The 22,383-nt window shown below is 62.9% G+C and overlaps 3 protein-coding genes across 5 annotated transcripts; 2 read left to right on the top strand and 1 right to left on the bottom strand.

Moving 5' to 3' along the window:
• The first annotated feature begins 10 nt into the window (after nt 1-10).
• Nucleotides 11-2,383, top strand: TAF10 (TATA-box binding protein associated factor 10). The gene is made up of 5 exons (XM_072327123.1): nt 11-244; nt 457-605; nt 682-746; nt 846-960; nt 2,218-2,383. The coding sequence occupies exons 1-5, from the start codon at nt 49-51 to the stop codon at nt 2,305-2,307; spliced, it is 615 nt and encodes a 204-aa protein (XP_072183224.1). The 5' UTR covers nt 11-48; the 3' UTR covers nt 2,308-2,383.
• Nucleotides 2,384-2,799: 416 nt separating this feature from the next.
• On the bottom strand, nt 2,800-7,973 carry ILK (integrin linked kinase). The gene is made up of 13 exons (XM_072341618.1): nt 7,856-7,973; nt 7,180-7,279; nt 6,139-6,304; nt 5,780-5,875; nt 5,565-5,661; nt 5,382-5,465; nt 5,069-5,154; nt 4,695-4,804; nt 4,380-4,507; nt 4,020-4,141; nt 3,851-3,950; nt 3,627-3,757; nt 2,800-3,454 (listed from the first exon to the last, which is right to left on the bottom strand). The coding sequence occupies exons 2-13, from the start codon at nt 7,266-7,268 to the stop codon at nt 3,305-3,307; spliced, it is 1,359 nt and encodes a 452-aa protein (XP_072197719.1). The 5' UTR covers nt 7,269-7,279; nt 7,856-7,973; the 3' UTR covers nt 2,800-3,304.
• A 104-nt stretch (nt 7,974-8,077) lies between these two features.
• On the top strand, nt 8,078-22,168 carry RRP8 (ribosomal RNA processing 8). 3 transcript variants are annotated; one of them, XM_072327117.1, is made up of 17 exons: nt 8,078-8,305; nt 8,388-9,085; nt 9,336-9,465; nt 10,048-10,154; nt 10,376-10,472; nt 12,768-12,929; nt 15,596-15,898; nt 16,952-17,034; nt 17,268-17,406; nt 17,904-18,038; nt 18,138-18,261; nt 18,424-18,560; nt 19,313-19,426; nt 19,947-20,128; nt 20,400-20,625; nt 21,292-21,502; nt 21,658-22,168. In XM_072327117.1, the coding sequence occupies exons 1-17, from the start codon at nt 8,207-8,209 to the stop codon at nt 21,924-21,926; spliced, it is 3,216 nt and encodes a 1,071-aa protein (XP_072183218.1). In that variant the 5' UTR covers nt 8,078-8,206; the 3' UTR covers nt 21,927-22,168. The 3 variants fall into 3 exon arrangements, with proteins under 3 accessions (XP_072183218.1, XP_072183215.1, XP_072183217.1); XM_072327114.1 differs by lacking the exons at nt 8,078-8,305; nt 8,388-9,085; nt 9,336-9,465; nt 10,048-10,154; nt 10,376-10,472 and adding an exon at nt 11,132-11,300 and having other exon boundaries at nt 12,768-12,938; XM_072327116.1 differs by lacking the exons at nt 8,078-8,305; nt 8,388-9,085; nt 9,336-9,465; ... (1 more) ...; nt 10,376-10,472; nt 12,768-12,929 and adding an exon at nt 13,745-15,260.
• The last annotated feature ends 215 nt before the right edge of the window (nt 22,169-22,383 follow it).

The raw sequence follows: 22,383 nt of genomic DNA, 5'->3' as shown, positions 1-22,383 counted from the left end.
GCGCGCAGGCGCGTTGTAGGAGCGGCCGGAGCCGTCGGGCGGGGGGCGATGAGCTGCAGCGCCGAGGCCGACCCCGCGCCCGCGGTCCCCGCCGCCCCCGCGCCGCCCGCCGCCCCCGCGCCCAGCGGCGACAACAAGCCCAGCCCGGCCGCCGGGGGCAGCGGCGTCCCCGGGGCGCCTCCGAGCGCGGCGGGCGGTGCGGCGCGGGGAGCGGAGGGAGGAGCCGCTGCAGGGAGGGGACCCGGTGAGTGCGGAGGGGGGAGGGGGCGGCCGGGAGAGCGGCGCCGGGCTGGGCCGGGTTGGGCCGGGCCGTGTCCCGTGTCGGGCCGGGCCGTGCCGAGCTATGCCGGGTCGTGCTGGGCCGGGCCGGGCCGTGTCCCGTGTCGTGCCGGGCCGTGCTGGGCCGTGTTGAGCCGGGCCGGGCCGTGCGACCCCGCTGAGCGTCTCCGCCCGCAGCGCCCGTGTCGGCCGCGGCGCCGCCCGAAGGAGCGATGTCGAACGGCGTGTACGTGCCGCCCGGCGCCGCCAACGGGGAGGTGAAGCCGGTGGTGTCGGGCACGCCGCTCGTGGACTTCCTGCTGCAGCTGGAGGATTACACGCCCACGGTACGCGCGGGACGGGCGGGCGCTGCGGGCGGGCGGGGAACTGAGCGGCGGGCGCTGAGCGCGGCTCTCCCCGCAGATCCCGGACGCCGTTACCGGGTATTACCTGAACAGAGCGGGCTTCGAGGCCTCCGACCCGCGCATGTGAGTCCGAGGGGCGGCCGGGGGGGGGGGGGCCCGCGGAACGTCCCCCGGTCCCGGCGCCGCCGCCCCCCGCCCACACCGCCCGTTCTGTGCCCGCAGCATCCGCCTCATCTCGTTGGCCGCGCAGAAATTCATCTCTGATATCGCCAACGACGCGCTGCAGCACTGCAAGATGAAGGGAACCGCCTCGGGGAGCTCCCGCAATAAGAGCAAGGTGGGCGGGGGGAGCGAGGGGGGGCGCTGCCAGTCATTGACCCGGGGTCAGAGTCACTGCACGGCCGGGCTGCAAAGGCCCACAGTGCTCATCCATCCCAACCCCCTGCTGTGTGCAGGTCACCAACCAGCAGCCCAGGCTGCCCAGAGCCACATCCAGCCTGGCCTTGAATGCCTGCAGGGATGGGGCATCCACAGCCTCCTTGGGCAACCTGTTCCAGTGCAGCACCACCCTCTGGGAGAAAAATGTCCTAAGATCCAACCTAAACCTCCCCTGTCTCAGTTTCAAACCATTCCCCCTTGTCCTATCACTGCCCACCCTCACAAACAGCCGTTCTCCTCCTGTTTATTCTCTCCCTTCAAGTACTGGATGCCCACAATGAGGTCTCCCTGCAGCCTTCTCTCCAACCTAAACCAGCCCAGTTCCCCCAGCCTTTCCTCACAGCAGAGCTGCTCCAGCCCTCTGAGCATCCCAGTGCTCACCTCTGGACCCACTCCAGGAGCTCAATGTCCTTCCCATGTTGGAGTCCCCAGGCCTGGATGCAGCCCTGCAGATGGGGCCTCCCAAGAGCTGAGCAGAGGGGACAATCACCTCCCCGTCCCTGCTGGCCACCCCTTTAAATGCAGCCCAGCCCTCCCTTCCCCTTCTGGGCTGCAGGCGCACACTGCTGCCTCATGTCCAGCTTCTCGCCCACCAGGACCCCCAGGTCCTCTGCAGGGCTGCTCTCCAGGAGGTCTTGCCCCGCTCTGTACACACACCTGGTGTTGCCCCGACCCGATGCAGCACCTGCACTTGGCCTTGTTGAACCCCATGGAAGGCTGACGTGCACCGACAAAACGGGGCTTTGCTCCTGGTGTGCAGGAGGTGGGCAGTGCTGTGTATGGAGATACTGAAGGGCCGCCCAGCCCCGCTGCCCCAATGATGGCAGCAAACTGTAACGCTGAGGGAAAGAGATAAGGGGAGGAAGTGTACAGAAATAGCTCCTGGGATCCACACAGCCCTCACTTGTGGCTTAGGGGCAATGCAGTCGAGGTGCCGAGGAACGCTCAGTGCGTTTCCCTGCAGCGGAGGGCAAAGAGCAGGTGCAGCTTTCAGGCACTCGGTGCTGGTTAATGCCCAGCTGTTGGGCATTGCACACACTGCTCCAGCAGGGTCAAAACACCCAGCCAAGACAGGGCTGTCCGTGCTGTGAGTGATGTATCTGTGTCTGTGCTGAGTGATGTGTCTGTGCTGAGTGATGCTGCCCTTTGTCCCCAGGACAAGAAGTACACGCTGACCATGGAGGACCTGACGCCCGCCCTGGCGGAATACGGCATCAACGTGAAGAAGCCGCACTACTTCACGTGAAGGCAGGGGATGTTGTTGGGGACTTTTCTAGGCTTTGCTTCTGCTCCATTAAAGCAATGGGTAGTTTTTTTTCTGCTGAAGACCCCCCGTTTCCTGCTGTCAGTGAAGCAGCATTTGGCCCACAGAGTCCTGCTGTGCCAGCACCAACAGAAGGTGGTGGCTGGGGCTGCACAGCAGGGGAGCTGCAGCTGCATCTCCTGGAGGGCTCAGCCTGCCCTGAGCTGCTGCAGGGCTGTGGGCATCGTGCAAGTAGAACTGCCCAGCTTCCTCTTCGCTTTTTAGCTCCATAGCCCGTCTCTTAGGAGGAAGGTTCTGGGGGCCGTGTGACAGTACTGCAGCTGCAGCCAGGCTCCTCTCGGGGTGCGATGCCAGCCCTGCTGCCTGCCTTGCTCTGGGCAGCAGAGGGGGTTTGGCACAGAGCAGCTCCAGCGCCGCAGGGCAGCCCAGCAGCCTGCAGAGGTATCAATGTATCAATGCACCCTTCAGCCCGCGGCCAGTTTTCATAACAAATATTTATTTCAGATGCTGGCGGCTTTTCCACGTGGCCTGGATGGAAATGATAAGAAGTGAAGCGCGAAGCTGGGGTGGTGCTGGGCACAAAAAGGCAACTTTACCCTGCTGTCCTTAGCAGGGAAGAGCACCAGGACTGGACACTTTCAGCATGAGGCCGCCAAGTGGGCGAGCTGCCCTGGGCCTGGGAGCACGAGGTGGCTTCAGGGCAGCAGAGCCCCACCACGCTCAGTGATTGCATCCAGGTGTCCCGCTCGGTCTGCCCACAGCTGCCAGGGAGGGTGGAGGTGCTGCCATAGGTGGGTGCTACGGAGCCCGAAGCCTGCAGAGCGGCTCCAGGGAAGGCAGCATCGCCTGTACCGTGTGTCCGTGGCTGGCTCAGGGTGAGGGGGCAGTCCCTGCTCCCCCTTAGCTCTGGGGTTAAAGGCACTTGGAGGTGGTGGGGAAGGGAGCGTGGCAGCGGCAGACATCGGGGAGGCACCTCCCTCTACTTGTCCTGCATCTTCTCTAGGATGGGCACGATCATGTCGAACTTTGGGCGCTTGGCCGGGTCCTCGTTCATGCAGATCTTCATCAGCTTGCAGATGTGTGGGGAGATGCCGGGCGGGATGGTTGGACGGAGCCCTTCCAGGGCCACCTGGTAGCGGGCAGAGCAGGGTCAGCCAGCTGCACCCAGCCCTGCTGTGGTGGGCACATGGAGCTCTGGAAGCAATGCCACGGGGCTCTCCGTAGAGCCCTGCTTGTGCTCCCCGCTGACCCAGCTGTGCTCAGGCTGCTTTGGACCCCTTCCCCCCTTCGGACCCCCTCACCTTCATGCCTATCTCCATGTTGGACAAGTCTGCGAATGGCACCTCGCGGGTCACCAGCTCCCATAGCAGCACTGCAAAGCTCCACATGTCCGCCGAGCGCCTGTTGATTTCCTCTGGCTTCTTCTGCAGGGCTGCAGTGAATCCAATGCAGCACAGGGGCTGAGAAGGGCAGGGGCGAGGAAGGGGACAAAGCAGCAGGAGGGGCCTGACTGTCTCACACTCACCCTCTGGTGCCACCCAGGCGGGCGCGTACATCCTCCCAGGGCACTGGAAGGAGAACTTGACGTCGGCCATGCTGATCCTTGCGGTCATGTCCTCGTCGATCTGGGGAGTGAGATGCGGTCAGAGCCGGGTGGCACAGCCCAGCCCGCGGGCTGCAGCAGCGGGACTCACCATGATGCTGCGGCTGTTCAGGTGGTGCCGTGGGATGAGGGGCTCCAGCGTGTGCAGGAAGGCCATGCCCCGCGCAATGTCGAACGCGAATTTCACTGCCTGCATCTGGTCCACCACGAAGTCTGCAGAGAGGGAGGTGGCACCGGGGGGTCACTGAGGAATGAGCGTCACGCGTGGGAGGGGGACAGTGATGGCAGCACTCGGACCGGGGACATGCAGGCTGCAGACCGAGCTCCTCGTGGCCGCCCTGGAGCTGCAGCTGGAGGAGTCGGTGCTGCTGCCCCCAGTACAGAGAAGCAGCCCCAAAAAGGACAGAGGGAGCAGCGCCTGCCTCAGCTGTGTCATCTCCTTAGCACTCACTTGTCCCCTCATGTAACACGTTGTAGAGGGAGCCGTAGGGCATCCAGTGGCTGATGACAATGGGATGGGGGGCCGGGGGGGACTGGCAGGCGCCCAGCACAGGCAGCACGTTGGGGTGAGAGAAGATCCTGCAAGAGAAGTGTTGGTGCCGAGTTGCTGCTCACAGCCCCGCGTCTTCCCTGCCCCGTCCCCTGGTGGCTGCCTTGCCCCCATCGGCCTCTGCTCACCGTGTGGGCTCGTATCTCAACCCCCCGGCCCAGGGATGACACCCACCCTCAGGGGCGTTGTCTCCTTGCAGCGGATGCTGGCACTTACCGCAGCTTTGGGTACTCCTCGTTGAAGTCGCGGCTCTTCCGAGTTGTCCAGTCCCGAATCTTCAGCAATTTGATGACAATGTCGTTCCCTTGCCAGCGCCCCTTCCACAGCTGAAGGGAGACAGAGGGACACGATCACTGTGATGGGAGGCTCTCAGTCCCCGCGCACCCTCAGCCTGCTGTGCAGGGCCTGGATCCTGCGGTGAGGCGCAGTGACTGCAATGAGGTGTGAGCTCTCCCAGGCAACTGCCAGCCTGCAGCCGGCCCAGACCGGGGCCTGGATGCCCCTCAAGCAGCCGTACCCCTTATCTGCTCTGTGTACAGCCAGGGGCTGAGGGACCACCTGCTGTCCCAGCAAGGAAACAGCCTCCATACCTCTCCTGATTGGTTCTCATTGAGTTTCTGGCTCAAGCTCAGCTGTTTGTAGTCTATTCCAGCAAGTTTGTTGAGGGTCCCATTTCCTGCAAGAAGAAAGGACCGACCGCATGGGACCTTCCTCGTGTCTCGGGGCTGCAGGAGGAGCAGCACCAGCACTGTGTGTGCAAAGGCACTGCACTGAGGGGGTCTCCCTTGCCCCATCGAGCCACGTGCTGTGCCAACCGCTGTCCCTCCCCCCTGCCCTCCACCCCAGCACACAGATGGGTCCCCCAGCAAGCAGCCTGCTCTGCAGGGAAGCCTCTGTCCTTACGGGGCCGCGTGCGGGTCGTGCCCTTCCAGAAGGTGTCTTTGTAGGGGATCTTGGTCAGGTTCTGGCCCAGCTTCTCTGCACGCTCTGGAGGCAGATGAAGAGTTGGGCAGCAGAGCCCGTGGTGCTGAGCTTCAGGGCTGCAGCAGCCAGAGGCAGGGCTGGGTGCAGGCGGGAGCCTCCTACCTTTCAGTATCTCCCGCAGAGGCATCTTGGCTTTGTCAATGGGCGTCTCGCTGTACTTGTTGGCAATGCTGACCAAGGCCCCATTACCCACGAGGTCCTGAGGAAGGAGGAAGTGAACACCCACAGCTGCTGCTGTTTTCTCAGCCCCGTCCTCCATACCCGGCCTCCCCCCTGCTGCCATCTCCTGTGCTCCTGTATCCAGGTGCTGCGCTCACCTCTGCCACTGTGTCGTGTCCCCAGAAGCAGGCGTAGTGCAGAGGGGTGTTCCCGTGCTCGTTCACCGCGTTGATGTCCGCTTTGAACTGGATCAGCTGCGGGCAGGACAGTCCCGGTGAACCCAGAGCGGGTCCCTTGCAGTGCACTGAGGCAGGGGGGAATGCAGCAGGGGCTGCTGCTAGGAAGGGGCTGAGGGCTGCGAGGGGACGGCGGGGGCACCCAGAGGGGGGTGCAGTGAGTACATAGATGGGGCAGGGAGCAGCAGGGCAGGGAGCAGCAGGGCAGGGAGCAGCGGGGCAGGGCCTGCTGTGCACACTGAGGGCTGGCTGTGGCAGTGCAGTGCGTGGGGAGCCGGTACCTTCTGCACGATGTCGCGGTGGCCGTGGCTGGCCGCCAGGTGCAGCGGGGTGTCGTCGCCGCGGTTCATGACGTTGATGCGCGCTCCCCGCATGATCAGCATGTCCACCACGTTGGAGCGGCCCTCGCGACAGGCCCAGTGCAGGGGGCTGAAGCCATGGTCATCCCTGAAGGGACAGCAGGTTCGTGCCCAGGGATGCTGCAGCCCCAAGGGCAGGGAGGCGCGTTCAGCTCCCACTGCTCAGCACTCGGCGGCAGCAGCCACGGCCCCAAGGCCACGCTGCAATGGCTGCATGTGCCTGTGCCATGCTGTGAGGAACACAGCCCAAGTGCTGCTTGCACCCCCAGGAGGGCCCCGACCACGTCCCATCTTCCTCAGGGCTGGAGCAGCAGGAGGCTGCTGAGAACCAGGAGGCCCCCTGTGCCCCCCCCCATCTGCTCGCAGCCTGCCTGGCCAAGTAAGGGAGGAGGCGGCAGCCGGGCCTTAAAAGGAGATTAGGGCCCAGAAGGCGGGGATGGGGATGGGGATGGGGATGGGGATGGGGATGGGGATGCAGCAGCCCCGCTGCCCTCGGCTCCAGCAGAACCGGCACCGTCCCGTGGCACAGCACCGGGCTGGAGCCGAACAGCCCATAAGGAGCAATAGCAGCCCGAGGGTCCAGCCCAGCCCAGCTCTGGGGGACGAGCATCTGCTGGCTCCGTGTGCTCCAGGCCCGCAGACGCCTTTTCTGCTCCCAGCACAGACGCTGCCGTGGCTCGGGAGGCCCCGCCGTGCTGCAGCTGGCCGTGATGCAGCTGGCCGTGCCGGCCGTGCCGCCCGCAGCCTCATTGCGGCCACTTTGGGGAGGGGGCTCCTCCCGGCGCCGCAACGGGACAACGAGGGAGCGGACGGAGGATGTGCGGCCCTCATGCCTCAGCGATGCGGTAACTTCCTCCGGCGGGGAGGAGCCGCATCCCACCCCCCCCCCCCCCCCATCCCGGACACGGGGCGGAAACGCGCCCCGGTCGGACCAAAGCGTCCCCCGCAGCCCCCCCCGCTCACCCCTGGTTGAGGTCATTCTCGGTGTTGTCCAACCACAGCCGCACGGCCACCGCGTTGCCCTCCCGGCACTGCGTGAAGATGTCATCCATCGCGGCTGGCGCTGCGGGGAGCGCCGTGTCAGGGCTCGGCCCCGCAAGGACCGGGTGTCCCGCACTCCTCCCGGACGGCGGACGGCGGGGGGGGCCGCGATGCCCGCAGCGTGTCGGGTGACCGCGGCCGCCCGCAGGAAGCAGCCCGGCGGCCGCAGCGTTATCTGCAGCCCCGCAGCCGGGAACGGCGCCGGAGGAGACCCCGCACCGCCCCGCAGCTCCGAACCGGCCGAGCGCGGCACGGCGATGCGCCCCGGTTCCGCTCCTCGGGCCCCGAATACAGCGGCCGCGCAGCCCCGGGGCCGCACCGCAACGGGACGGGACGCGGGGCTGCGCTCAGCGGGATCCCACCGCGACCAGCCGCGGCCTCGGCTCCTCCCGCACACGGATCCCGGATCCCGCACACGGACCCCGCTCCCGCCGCCCACCCCGCCCGGCCCCGCGCCGTCCCCGCTCCCCGCTCCCCTCCCCCGCCATCGGAGCCCCGCCCGTCCCCGCTCCCATCGCCGCCGTCCGGCGCTCCCGGCGCGGCCCGATCAAGTCTCGCGCTCCGCCCGCACGGCCCGGCCCGGCCCGGCCGCCCTTACCGGCTCCGGCGGCGCAGGGCGGCGGCTGTGCGGGGCAATGCGTGGCTCCGCCCCGGCCGCCCGCAGCGCCCCCTGCCGGCCGCGCCGCTCCCTGCACGGCCGAGGCGCCGGCGGGAACGACGGGAGGGGCGGGGCGGGACCGGGGGGAGGAGTTGTGGGCGGAGCCACCGGGCGGGGCCGTTCACCCTCCGCACCGCAGGGGGCGCGCTACCCTCGTGTGCCCGGGGCCGCTCCTGCCGCCGGTGCACGTGGGGGTTGCGGTGCCGGTCCCGGTTCGCGCCGGTCCCGGTTGGTGCCGGTCCCGGTTGGTGCCGCTCCCGGTTGGTGCCGGTCCCGCTCCCCGCCGTCGCGATGTTCGAGGAGGCGGAGTGGAACGAGGGCGCGGACGGCCTCGCGCTGCCTCGGGCCGTGCCGGGGCTCCGTGCTGATGCCGAAGGCGCTCGGCCGCCGGTAAGGGCAGAGGGACGCCGGGGGGGGCCGAACCGGAGCCGCCCCCCCGGCTGCGGGAGTGACGCCGCTCCGTTCCCCGCAGGTCGGCGCCGCGGCGGAGCGGAAGCGGCGGCAGCGCCTCGTGGCCACCCTGCGGCGGCTGCAGGCGGCGGGACCGGGACCGGACGGCGAAGAGGCTCGAAAGCGGCCCGGGAAGCGCGCGCGGAACGCGAGGGACCGAACCGCGGCGAAGGCGGCACCGGAGGAAGAACGACGGCACCGGGACGGAGGCGGCGCCGCGGGGAGCGAGAACGAGCCGCCCCCGGGGGTCCCCGCCGAACCGGCCCGGCGGAACGCGGAGCCCGCGGCGGGGGAACCGGGAGCGGCGGGGGAACCGGGAGCGACGGCGCCGCGGCTGACGAGGAAACAATGGCGGAACAAACAGAAGAACAAACGGCGGCAGGAGAAGCTGCGAGCGGAGCGGCGGAACGCGGAGCGGAGCGGGGAGCGGAGCGAGGACGGGGGCGGCTGCGCCGAGCGGGCAGCGCCGGAACCGCCCGTCCCGGACTCGGTCCCCACGGGGCGGTCGGCGGCGCTGCGGGCGCGCATGGAGGAGCGGCTGCTGGCGGCGCGGTTCCGGTACATCAACGAGCGGCTTTACACCGGCAGCAGCCGCGACGCCGTCGAGCTGTTCCGGAGCGACCCCGAGGCGTTCCACATCTACCACCGCGGCTTCGCGCAGCAGGTCGGGCGCTGGCCGCAGAACCCGGTGGACTGTATCATCCAGCGGCTGCGGCAGCGGTGAGCGGAGCCACGGAGCGTAGAATGGGCCGGGATGGAACGGAACCCAAGGGAGCCCCAACCCCCCCCCATAGGCAGGGCCACCAACCTCACACTGAACAGCAGCCCAGGCTGCACGGGGCCACATCCAAGCTGGGCTTCAACACCTGCAGGGATGGACGGGGCACCCACAGCCTCTGGGCAGCTGTTCCAGCTCCTCCCCACTCTGTAACCAACCTCCCTCACATCCAACCTCCATCTGTCCCTGCAGGTCGGCCTCGCTGGTCGTGGCAGATTTTGGTTGTGGGGACTGCAAGATTGCCAGCAGCGTCCGGAATAAGGTGCACTGCTTCGACCTGCTGCCTCTCAGCCCTCTCGTCACCGTGTGCGACATGGCCAAGGTACGAAGGTACGGGGCTGTGCTGGGACCGCGGAGCCGGGTGGGCTGGGTGTGATGGATGAACTGCAGAGCTGGAAGCGGGGGCTGCGCTGTGGTGGTGCCCGTAGTGGTGGAGTGCGCCCGTGTGGTGCCTGGAGACAGGACAAGGGGCAGCTAAAGGGGCAGGAACTGCAACCAGGGAGTTCATCTGAACAGGAGAAAGAGCTTTACTGAGTGTGAGGGCGGCAGAGCACACAAAGGTGGCCAAGTCCCCATCCCTGCAGACACTCAGACCCAGCATCCTGCTTTCCTGCGCAGCCGGCTCTAAACCTGCATTATCAGGGGTTGAAGTGGGGAGAGCTCCAGGGGTCTCCTTCACCCTTTGCTTTTCTGGAGGTCCAGGGGGTGGCTGCTGGAGGCGGCCTGTCAGGTCGCAGGGCATGGGCTGGTCTTATGAAGAGGGTGGTTGAGAGATTTACTGGGAGTCGATGGGAATTCCAGCTTGCATGTTGTGAACAGCAGGGTGCTGCTGTTTGTGGCCCGCTCTGCTCAGCTCAATCAGAGAATGGCCGGGCCCTGTTCACACTCTGTTGTTGCTCTGCAGGTGCCGCTGGCAGACGAATCGGTGGACATAGCGGTTTTCTGCTTGGCGCTGATGGGCACCAACCTGCAGGAGATCCTGGGGGAAGCCAACCGCGTGCTGAAGCTGGGGTAGGTGGGGCTGTGTGCCGGGGTAATGGGTCTGGGATGGGGTCTGGGATGGTGGGGTGAGTTGGAGTGGTGCGGGCAGCAGGGGAGCCCCGGGCAGTGCCTGCAGTGCCTGCAGCCCTCAATGGAGCCCCGGGCAGTGCCTGCAGTGCCTGCAGCCCTCAATGGAGCCCTGGGCAGTGCCTGCAGTGCCTGCAGCCCTTAATGCCGCGCTGACCCCACAGTGGGACCCTGATGGTGGCCGAGGTTGCCAGCCGCTTTGAAGACCTCCGAGCCTTCCTGAACGCGATGGCTCAGATGGGCTTCAAGAGCGTAAACAAGGTGGGTCTGTGGGGGAAGCTGGAGCACGAACCGAGAGCGGGATGTCCTGGGAAGGGACGGGGTGGGGATGGGAGGCTGGGATGGGGCAGGAGGGGAACACGGAGCTGTGGGACGGGGCTGGGGGTGCGCAGCGTGATGGGAGGTGGGCCGGGGGCAACTGAGGGCGGCGCTTTTAGGGCTGTGGGCCCGCAGATAGTGCAGGGAAAGGGGGGAGCGGGGCTGGGGGGGCAGCGGGGAGCCGGGCTTGGGGGGGGGTTGTGGAGCTGGGACAGGCCGCGTGTCGCTGATCTGTCCCTGATCTGCCGCCGCCCCGCAGGACGTTTCCAGCAGCTTCTTCTACCTGCTGGAGTTCACCAAGTTGCGGCCGCCGCCGACCCGGCCGTGCCCGGCGCTGCGCCTCCTGCCCTGCCGCTACAAACGGCGCTGAGCCGCCGGACTGACGGCGCGGCCCCGGCGAGGGGCGGGACTAACGAGCGCACACACAGCGGCGGAGCCGTGTCCGGCGGGGCCGTGCCGCTCCGTGCCGGTCTGTGCTCGCGGGGCGCGGCGCCGAACCCGTCCCGTGGCGCACGCGCAGTGGCAATAAATGGCCGTTTCCGTTCAGTTCCGTGCGGTCGCGCCGCCTCGGTGGCGGTCTCGGGCGGGGCGGGCGGGGCCGCGCCTGCGCAGTCGAGACGGGCCTGGTCGGCGGCGGCCAGCGCCGGGATGTCGGGACCGGGACCCGGCGGGGGGAAGCTGGACATCAACCGCGCCGGGGTGGCCGAGCTGGAAGGGGCGCTCAGCGGCATCGGGCGGCGCCGCGCCCGCGGGATCGTGAGGAAGAGAGAGGTGCGGGAACGGGAGGGGGCGAAGCGGGACCGGGAGGGAGACGGGACGGACCGGAGGCGCTGCGCCGCCCGGGCTCGGGGCTGTTTGTAAGGGCTGTTTGTAAGGGCTGTTAGTAAGGGGGTTTTGTAGGGGCTGTGTGTAAGGGCTGCCCGTCAGGGCTGTCTGAGGGCCGGCTGCAGCCGGGGCGGTTCGGGGCGGAGGGAGGATCCTCGGGGTCCGTCCCGGTCCGTCCCCGTGCTGCCGCCCTTAAGGCCTTTGCGTCGCCCTCACCGGCCTCACCCCGCCCCGTGTCGGGGCTGAGCCCGAGCGGCGGACCGAGGGCGGGGGAGGCGCCGTCCCGGTGCGGTGGGATCCCGGCGCTGCTCGTGCTCGGCCGTGACGGAGCAAACAGGAGCCGTGGCCGCGTGCGGTCGGTCCCGGAGCGGCCGAACCACCTGCGTGACACCGGCGGGAGGAACCGACGTCGGTGTGATGGGAGGAGGCTGCAGGAGCTCGGCTTTTTATGGCCTGGAACGGAAGAGCTGGGAGTGCGGCTATAAATACAGCGGGGGATGGGGGGGGAGGGAACCAGCCCTTTAAACAAAAGAGGTGTGGGAACAGGTGGAGGTGAACCCGCAGCAATGAGGGCTGCCGTGTGAACGGCGCTTTGGGGTAACGCTGTTCGGTGGGGGTAAGGAGGGAAGGTGATATGAGAGCACGGCATGAGAGCGTGCGGGGAGCTTTGCTTTGGGCCCGGTGTCTGTGTTCGCTGCTGCGGTCCTGCTCCCATCCCGGCTGCTTTGAGGAGCTTTGCTTTGGGCCCGGTGTCTGTGTTCACTGCTGCGGTCCTGCTCCCATCCCGGCTGCTTTGAGGCCCTCCAGCTCTGTGGCAGAGGTGGGGGCTGTGCAGGGCGATGGGCACCACGTGTGCGCAGCTGGAGGTCGGGGCTGTTTGCAGCTGCTGGAGATTGGCCGTGTGGGCCAGCAAATGCACTTTGGGTTTGGGATCAGTGAGCTGCAGGACGGCATTGCCCATCCTGAGCTGCTTTTCCACCTGCTAGAAAAGGCTGTAGTGCCGCAGCCTGAGGGAAACGAGTGAGCCCACAGGAACTAGTTTGTGAATAGGAAGGTTGTATCAAAGCTTCATAGCGAGGAAGGTGTGCTGGGTGTCAGGGAAGCAGGACTGTCCCACCGCAATGAGATGCAGTACTTCCCCCTTAACCTCCTCTGGCTGTCATGGCGCTGCAAGTGTGGTAGTCAGCACGTGAAATAGGAAGGTACCCTCCATCGTAGCACCCCAGCTCCTTCCCCTTGTGTCCCAAAGTAGCAAAGGGAGCTGTGGCTGTGAATGAAATGAAAGCTGATGGGTCTGGGACCGCCTGCCAGGAAGCAGCAGCACAAAGGCGTTGGTTGGTAAGCCCGGTCCTGCCTGGGAGCTGATCCCTGCCTGTCTGAGCCCCGCGTTCAGCTTCGCTTCTTCTCTTGCAGGAACTGAAGGGCTTCAACTCGCTCGATGACCTTCTCCATGTCAAAGGCATCACCACCCGCATCCTGGAGCTGAACAGTCAGCGGATGACTTGCAGGAGGCGGCCGAGCAGTGAGGAAGCCGTCAGGGTGAGCCCTGCTCTGCTGGGGGACAGCAAAGCTCCTGTGTCTCAGGTAGGAAAAGAAAGTGACTTTCCTATGTGACGGGGAGGGGATCCTGCCTGCAGCAGTGCAGGAGCTGGGAGGAGGCTGGTACCGGCACAGGGAGATTTGCTGGTCAGGAGACACACCTGCTTTAGTCACTGTGACAAGGAAGCGTCACCCTCTGAGCTGCTGAGTGCTCTGTCTGCAGTGTCTGCAGTGCTCTTTGAGGCAGCGTTGGGCCTTGGGAATCGTCCCAGCAGTGGAGATTTGTGGCCCTCCCTTTGGTGTACTGGAGTGTTGCAGTGCTCCCTGAGTGTGTGTCTTGCTGGAGCTGCTCTGCTGGCTGCATCTGTCCCATGGTCCCCATAGAAGCAGTGCTCTGACTCCAGAAACATACATAGCTCACAGCTGCCTCCCCTGCCCCAGAGCAGCTCTCCATTGGCAGCCTCCTGCAGACAGCTGTTGAGTTCCACTAATTGTTCATCGTAAGAGGCCAGAACTGGGTGTGGACAGCAGCTCTTCCTCTAGGCTGGCAGCTGGAGGGGCTGGAGTCCATCCCTATCCAAGGCCTTTGCCCTCTTGTTCTTGTCTGCGTGAGCAGCAGCCAGCTGCCTGCCTGGTGCTGCGGGCTTCAGGAAGCACATCTTCCTGCTGCTGGGCCCTGTGGGCTGAGGAAGCTCCCCAGGAGGCAGGAAGGCTCTGTCCAGTGAAGCCCTCAGGCGTGGAAGGGGCTTGTCTGCCTGGAAGGGGCTTGTCTGCCTGGAAGCGTTTGTCTGCCTGGAAGGGGCTTGTCTGCCTGGAGGGTGTTGGTGATGGTTTGGGGTACCCTGGTGCTGCCCTATGCCCTGCTGAGTGGTGGGGAGCCAGGGCCTTGTTCCCTAATGTGAAGAAGCCCAGTCCTCTCTGCACTAAATGCTGCAGTGCCTGGTAGGAGCCTCTTAAAGCGCCAGGGATTTTCCTTCCACAGGTATGTTTTTGTGCTGTAACCGAACCACCTCCTCGTTTCGTTTCTCCTCCTCCTACGAGGCGTTTTCTTCACCTTTGAATCATTTCTGGGGAAGGTTGACCAATACCTTAGTGTGTAAAGCATTCTGTTTTAAAATGTGGATTGAACGTTGCATAACTCGGGTGTGTGGAGCAGCTTAGGGGCAATGTTGCTTCCCCGCTTGCACCTCTTGTCTGCTTGGACTTTTGAGCCTGAAGTTTGTGCCAAGTGCCCCCCAGTCCTTGTCAGGTGCGGCTCTCTGGGACGTGCAACCCCTTGTTGGTCCGGCTCTCCTTGTCCTCAGATGGAGAGCATTGCCTCTGGCTGTGCTGGGATGTATTGAGGGAGCCCAGCATTCCAAGTGACTCAGCTCCCTGGATGAGTGTCCTCGCTTCCTACTGAGATGTCAATCTCAAAACATCATCAGAAGAAAACATCATTTACTTCCCTATTATGAGCAAAACAGAGGCTGTGTTGTGGTTTCTCCCCCCTCTTCTGGGCCTGCTCAAGGTCCATCAGCAGGCAGCGAGGTTTCCCAGTGTCAGGTACCTTCTGAGACCCGCTCAGCAGCGCTGGCTGCCCTGATGCAGCTCATTTCTGTGCTGTGCCAGCACTGGGTCACAAGGCTGAGCCCTGCTCCTCTGTGCCTGTGTCCCATCTACGCCATTTATGTCATTGCTTCTGTGAACCGAATGGAACTCTACGAGGAGTAAAATCAGCTTTATTTGGGAAGGTGAATTTTCAAAGACCGCTCAGCAAATCGTGTCCCCGTCATCCTTTACCAATGGAATCAGCCCCTGTTTGCAGGTGTCCAGCTCAGTACAGCCTCAGCCTTTACTTCCTTCAGTTCTGGCACCATTTTTGCACTCTTCTGACTTTGGCGATTCCTTCTATGTGCCAAACGTTATTTAAAGTGGTTGTTGTGGGCCGGAGATCTGCTTGTACCGTCTGTTGTCTGAGACTGGTGCACACAACTCTGCTGGCCGAGGTCTGTTCTTGGTGCACTGGAAAACTTCCTCCTGTGACATAAGGATGTTGTTCTGCTGCTGTGATTACTGAGCGCTTCTGCTTTTGTGTGTGTGTGATGTTGGTGCTGCTGCTTTTTGGGGGAGAAGAGGTGCAGGTGGTGAGGGGGGGGGATGCAGTGCACGCCCTTCCAGTGGTTCAGCCCCTATTGGGTTGGTGGAGGGCCACGACCTTGGTGTGGTGCTGCTCACACTGCAGTGAAGGCTGATGACAGTGCGACCTGCACTTCCCAGCCAGGCAGGGCAGCCCTTGTGTGCAGCAGCTCTTGTGCTCTGTCATGCAGAACGCTGCTCCCAGCTGCAGTAGGAAGGGGCTGGCTATGCAGAGCGGAGCTGGTGCAGGTGAGTTCGGTGGTGCTTGGTGCCTTGCTGCTCCTGCAGTGTTTGCATGTGCTTCTCAACCACGTCATTGGGTCATGTGGCAGCTGTGCCCTCCTTTTGGGCTGGGAAGCTTCCTGTCTCCACGCCTTGCTGGGCTGTGGCTGCCTGTGACCCTGGGGAGCACATTGGCTCTAACGTCTGCTCCCCTCTTCCCATCTTCAGCTCTGCCCTGCTCACCACTCCCTTCTTGGGCCCCTTTCCTGGTCAGCTGCCCCTCGGCCCCTATGTGCCACCACCGAGACCTCAGGGACTACCTGTGGCCAGCAGACCTGACCCTGTATCTCTTTGTCCTGTAGGTAGTGGCTGAGGAGGAAGATGTGGCGGGGCCCTGGGAGCTGGAGTGTGCTGGGAAGAGGAACGTGGAATCGGGGCTGGAGGCCAATGGCTGCCAGGGGCAGGAGGAACAGGAACCAGTCAGTTCCACAGCCTGCGGAGAGCCAGAGGAGGAGGAGGAGACGGAAGAAGAGGAAGGGAGCTGCTGCAGTGAGGAAGGGGAAGATGGCAGCAACATCTACTTCTACTACACCATTGGTGAGCGCTGGATAGACTACCTGCAGCGCACGGAGGACAGCGGCTTCCTGCGCCATGTGCGGCCCAAGGTAACACTGCTATGGGTTGGGGTAAGGGCTGAGTTTCTAACTGTGGTTCCTGTGGAAGTGATGGGGAACAGAGGTTTGTCTGTGGGAGGGCTGCCACCCAGGAGCTGGCACAGGTGCGTTGTGTGTGATCCAACTGCAGCTGCTGGCTTTGAATCCCGCTGTGTGCTACAGCACTGATGCCAGCGGCCCACAAGCCACAGCACGATGCTGAGATGCTGCTGCAGGTTGGGGGTGCTTGGCTGACATTGCCCTGGGGGCCTCTGGGATGTTTTGTGGGCCTGCAGGGCAGCTCAGTTCTGCTGGCTGGACTGGACACGCCATCGGCCTTTTAGGGACACTGGCCCAGTGTATCCAAGCACTGCTGGTCACCCCCCGGCCATGCCTTGCTCTGTGCTGGGGTCCTTTGGTGCCAGAGTTGTCCTCAGGGAATGGGGTTCTGTGGGGGCCAGGCAGAGGTCAGCCTGTACGTGGTGCCTGCCTGGGGATGGCTCCTTCCTGAGGGGGTGGAGCCCTGCTTCTTCCTGGGGTGGAGCAGCCCTTGCTTGCTTTCTTGTGTCTGTTGGCAGTGCAAGTAGACCCCATTCCATTTGTGCTTACTGTTAGTTCTGTGCTGCTTGTGTGGACTTAGAAGGATGCTGATTCCTACTGATGCAGCCGTGTTGGATTATGGACTGCTGCACAACTGGAGTGCAGAGCTACTGGCCTGGCTGCAGGGCTGCCTGCTCTTTGTTGGACCGTGCCTAAAGGCTAAGCAGGCATTTTCTCAGCTGCTCCTTTTGTTCCTGTGTGCTTTGTCTGCTGACCTTTCCCCATCAAGCCTGATATCCCCTTCAGAAAGGCCAAGTTTCATTAAACCCCTTCAGAAGTTAATTCCTCTGCCTGCTCTGGAGTTCAGGTGGCCTTCAGCTTCCCCTGCAGGTCCTCAGCATGAGGATGGTCTTGGAAGACAGACTAGGTTGGGTCTGTTCTTCTCATGCTCCTGGCAGAGAGTCAGTGACCCAGAACGCGCACAGAATGTGCTCCACCCTGTTTCACCTTGCCGTTGTCTTGCAGATGAAGAGGAAGTCAGAGAACGGCCTGGATGGCAGAGCTCTGTCCCCTGGTAAAAAGCTGTGCAAGGGCTCCGAGTACAGCAGGTGAGATGAGTGCTCTGCATGAAGAACTGACCTGGGCAGTGGAAGTGGCTGTGGGACTGCATGTGCAGCTGCGGTCCACGTGGAAGTGAGGAGGAGGAGGAGGGTTCAGCCTGCGGGAGGCTCGTGGTTCATGTCATTTGGGCACTGGTGTTCTGGGAGCTGTTTGTGTGGTGCGGTCAAGTAGCGCCGGGACGTCTCACCTTTGCTTTGGTCTCTCCCTGGTTGTGGTGCAGGACGTTGGGTCCCTGCATGCCCAGCCCCACCACCACCTTTGGGGATCTGCGCAACGCTAAAGCTGGCCAGGCCCGGCGCCGCTGCATCCCCTCTGTTGCTCCTCCTCCCGAGCTGCAGGACTGGCTGCGCACCTTCCAGGTAGGCACGGATTCTGGCCCAAGGCTTTGCCTCAGTGGGCAGCAGGGAGCTGTGGGTCTGAAGGGCAGGTGTGAGGGGGCCAAAGCCCGTCTAATGAGTCCATCTACAGACTATCTGCTACAGACAGGGGTTCTGGGTCCTGCAGTGGAGCTTCAGTTTTTGCCCTTAGCTCAAGGAGTACAGAATTGGTCCATCTCTTGTTCTCACTGGGCAGTCTGCCTTTTTTCTAAGGTGATGTTGCTTTGCCTGACATCGTGCAGCTCCAGTGTCTAATCATACAGGATTAGTGGAGCTCCTGGCCCCACCTCTGTGCTCCTCTCTGTGCTGGGGCCCTGGCCAGCTCCAGAGGCCCTGCTCTCCAGCAGCCCAGATACTCCCATAGTGGTTAGTATCGCGGCTGGGCTGGATGGAGGCACTGCACAGCTGCAGGGGAGCCATGAGGGCCTGCCGTGCATGCAGGCAATGCAGGCATTCTTGACTGATGTCCCTGTCCTCAGCGGTGGAGCGGCCCAGAGAAGCTGCTGGCCCTGGATGAGCTCATTGATCGCTGCGAGCCCTCCCAGATCAAGTACATGATGCAGGTCATTGAACCACAGTTTCAGAGAGACTTCATTTCGCTGCTGCCCAAGGAGGTGAGTCAAGGCAAGAGCCAGGCTGGCCCCACTCCTGTGTGCTGGTTACCAACCGTGGCAGCCTGCTCTGCCGTTGTGACCTGGCTTCTGGTCCTGCAGCTGGCACTTTATGTCCTCTCGTTCCTGGAACCTCGGGATCTGCTCCGCGCTGCCCAGACCTGCCGCTACTGGAGGGTCTTGGCTGAAGATAACTTGCTCTGGAGAGAGAAATGCCGTGAGGAAGGTAAAGATCTCTCCAGCACGTGGCACACTGTGGCTGGGATCTGCAGCGGGGCAGCCCACAGCTGCCACTGCTGTGCATCGTCTTTGCTCCTACTGAGGAGGGGACGTGAACAGCCCGTGTACTGCCAGGAAGTCTGCGTCACTCTGCTTGTTCTTCCTGCAGGCATTGAGGAGCCCCTGAACCTGCGTAAGCGGCGCCTGCTGAGCCCTGGATTCATGTACAGCCCCTGGAAATTTGCCTTTATGCGGCAGCACAAAATTGACATGAACTGGCGCAGCGGCGAGCTTAAAGCCCCCAAGGTGGGTCCCTTCAGCAGCGTTGGCTCAGAAACAGATTCTAGACGTGTAGGAAGCTGGTACAGGAAGGAAGCAGCAGGCAAATGTCCGTGAGCAATAGGATGAGATCAGCACTAAGTGTTTGAAATCTGCTTCGGGAAAAGCCTTTAGGTGTCTGGCCTGCCTTCAGGAGGCGCAAGTCAGAGTCCTCCACCTGTAAGCATTTAAATACTTCCTTTGTAGCTTCCTGCAACTCCTGTCCCTGCCTGCAGAGAGCAGATCCACAGCGCAGCTGGTGTCGGGGATTGCTGCAATGGGTGGCGCAGGGCTGCAGCTCTGCCAGTGGGAAGAGGGTTGCCTTTAACTCCAGAGGAGTTTGTCATCTCTTCATCCCTTCTTTGAGTGTGTGTTGCAGGGCTGTAGCTGTAGTTCAATCACTGCCCACCTCCTCTGCCTGGTGCTGCGTTGCTGCTTGGGAAGATGGGAGTGGGTGCAGAGATGTTGGTGCACTGCCACCAGGGGAGGTGGAGCTTGTGGTCTTAAATGTCTCATTGGGTCTTGGATGGAACATCAGCTCTGAGCTCAAAGCTCGCACAGCCTAAATAGTCAGAAGGATCAGTCCTTGTGTTGGAATTCCCTTGTAGCCCATCACCCCACTACGTGTCTCCTTCGGCTCCTGCCGTAGCTGCTGCCCAGCAGGGAGGTGGCTGTTGTCTCCAGGCCCCATCTGTTCTTACTGCACACCTTCCTGCTCACTCGTGGCCTTCTGTGTTCAGGTGCTGAAGGGACACGATGACCACGTCATCACCTGCCTGCAGTTCTGTGGCAACCGGATAGTGAGCGGCTCGGACGACAACACGCTCAAAGTGTGGTCGGCTGTCACTGGGGAGGTCAGTGCTTGTCCTGAGCCGTCAGGGCTGCTCTGCTGCTGCTGGGAGAGCTGCGCTGTTGTCTGCCTTGCGTTGCTGTGGGTGGAGGTAGGAGGTGGGAGAGGCAGCATGGTGGTGGTTTGATGTGTTTGTCTGGTCTGGCGAGGTGCCGCTGTGGGGAGGTGCTGACAGATCCTGGGAGGGCAGGAGCAGTGGGGAGAGCCAGCTGATGTCAGCAGTCGGTGGTGGTGTGGTGACAGGCGAGCAGGAGCTGGCTGCGTGCTTTTTCACTGGTGGGCAGCAAATGTGGACCACCCTTTGGAAGAGCTGACAAGGGCAAGAAACCCAGCTGGTTTTAGAACAGCAAGCAATCGTTCTGGGAGAGCTCTGGTGGGAACTTGAGTTTGCAGGGAGATGGCTGGCTGACCTGAAGAGCCCTACCAGCCCCCTGCCCACAGCAGTCCCGTGCTTTGCTGTCCCCTCTTGCAGTGTTGTTCAGCCTTTCCCTATTGAAGGTCTCACATCTCATTGTTCTTTGCAGTGCGTGCAGACTCTCGTTGGCCACACAGGAGGAGTCTGGTCCTCCCAGATGAGGGACAGCATTGTCATCAGCGGCTCAACGGACCGTACGCTCAAAGTGTGGAATGCAGACACAGGCGAATGCGTGCACACGCTGTATGGGCACACATCCACAGTGCGCTGCATGCACCTGCATGGGAACAGGTATGGGAGTGAAGGTATTCAGGGCCTGATGTATGGGAATGGGGTAGGGGAAGGTGAGTTGCTATTAAGGGCTGTGCCAGTCCATGGGGTGGGATGTGGGGTGGGTAAAAGTACAGAGGTGTTCTGGGCCTGGGCTGGTTGCTGCGTGGAAAGAGGCTTCCTGGGGGGACCTGGGGGGAGGTGAGCTGGGCTATCCCTGGGGCAACTGGTGTGTCTGGGTGTACCTGAGCTGGGGGGGGCTGCAGCTGACACAGATTGCTTTTGCTGCCAGGGTTGTGAGTGGCTCACGGGATGCCACTCTGCGCCTCTGGGACATTGAGACCGGGCAGTGTCTACACGTGTTGATGGGCCACGTGGCCGCCGTGCGCTGTGTGCAGTACGATGGGCACAAGGTGGTGAGCGGTGCGTACGACTACACAGTGAAAGTGTGGGACCCTGAGAGCGAGAGCTGCACTCACACACTGCAGGGGCACACGAACCGCGTCTACTCATTGCAGGTAAGGGCCCGGCCCTTCTCCAAACCTGTCTGTTCTGACACTTAAAAGAGGCCGTCTTTGTGCTGCGTGGGCACACGCACTCAGCCTGTGTAAGCTGCTTTCTGCCCTTCCATCCAGTCCCCTCTTGTGTGTGCTGAAGGAACATACAAGCCATGCCTCCTCCCTGGGGGGAAGGTGCTGCTGAGGCACCCTGCTGGGCCATGGGTGCCACCTGAGCCCACTGCTGGCCGTGGTGCCCAACCCCTGATGCTGCACTGCCATGGATTGGAGTCAATAGAATCACCAAGGTTGGAAAAGACCCACAGGCTCATCCAGTCCAACCATCCACCCATCACCAACAGCTCTCACTAAACCACATCCCTCAACACAACGTCCAGTTTTTCCTTGAACACCCCCAGGATCGGTGACTCCACCGCCTCCCTGGGCAGCCCATTCCACTGCCTGACCTGCTTTCAGAGCAGTAGTATTTCCTAACATCCAGCCTGAACCTCCCCTGGTGCAGCTTAAAGCCATTCCCTTTGGTCCTGTCACCAGTTACACGAAAGCAGAAGCTGACCCAGAGTTCGCTACATCCCGTGTGGGTCCCTTCCAATTCAGGATATCCTGTGGCTCTATGGGGAAGCACCTCCTGTTTCAGCCCCACTGACCCGAGTGTCTCTCTGGCAGTTTGATGGGACGCACATCGTGAGCGGCTCCCTGGACACATCCATTCGAGTGTGGGATGTAGAAAGTGGGAACTGCTTACACACCCTCATGGGGCACCAATCGCTTACAAGCGGCATGGAGCTACGTGACAACATCCTCGTGTCCGGCAACGCTGACTCCACAGTAAAGATCTGGGACATCAAGACGGGCCAGTGCCTGCAAACACTGCAGGGTGAGTGTGGGTGGGAGGGATGCAGGGTCACGGTGTTCCTACCTGCTGGGCACGGCAGGGGCAGGCTGGATGCTGCCCAGACAGCAGGGCCAAGCAGCGGGCCGTCCTGGGGCTCAGGTGGGAGCACAGGACTGACAGGTACCTTCTGCCCGTAGGGCCCAGCAAGCACCAGAGCGCTGTGACCTGCCTGCAGTTCAGCTCCAAGTTCGTGGTGACCAGCTCGGACGATGGCACCGTCAAGCTGTGGGACCTGAAGACGGGCGAATTTGTGCGCAACCTGGTCGCTCTGGAGAGCGGGGGCAGCGGGGGGGTGGTGTGGCGCATCCGAGCTTCCAACACCAAGCTGGTGTGTGCGGTGGGCAGCCGCAACGGGACAGAGGAGACCAAGCTGCTGGTGCTGGACTTCGATGTGGACCTGAAATGAAGGCGGCCGATGCAGGACGGCAGGGAGGATCCCGCGGGCCGGGCGTAGCAGCTGGTCTTGGTGGGGCTGGCCCCAGAGCAGGCGCTTTGCTCCCCGCGGTCTGTAAATACTGTTTGCGGCTGTCTGGGCCTTATTTATATATGTGTGAACTCCCTGTGGGGAGCCTGCGCCCAGCTGGGGCACTGTACAGAGGAAGCAGCATGTTTTGTACACACTAATATATCGATTTATTTCTCTACCTGCAGCCTGCTTCTCCCCCCTGCTGTTCCGTGGGCCCTCCCTGGAGCTCCTCTGTCCAGAAGCAGCAGCTGCACCCCCTCTGATATGTTCCAAGAGCGGAGCAGGGCGGTGTGGGCTCTCCTGCCTCTCCCCTGGTGTATATTCTTGGCCACGGATGCTGGGGAGATCTTCCTTTGAGATCTGCCCTGGGCCACAGAAATGAAGCAGGCAGGATGGG

The sequence above is a fragment of the Excalfactoria chinensis genome, chromosome 1 (assembly GCF_039878825.1).
Source record: "Excalfactoria chinensis isolate bCotChi1 chromosome 1, bCotChi1.hap2, whole genome shotgun sequence".
In the NCBI taxonomy this organism is placed as follows: domain Eukaryota; kingdom Metazoa; phylum Chordata; class Aves; order Galliformes; family Phasianidae; genus Excalfactoria; species Excalfactoria chinensis.
Note: the sequence above shows the minus strand (reverse complement) of the source record. Positions and strands in the feature narration are given on the sequence as shown.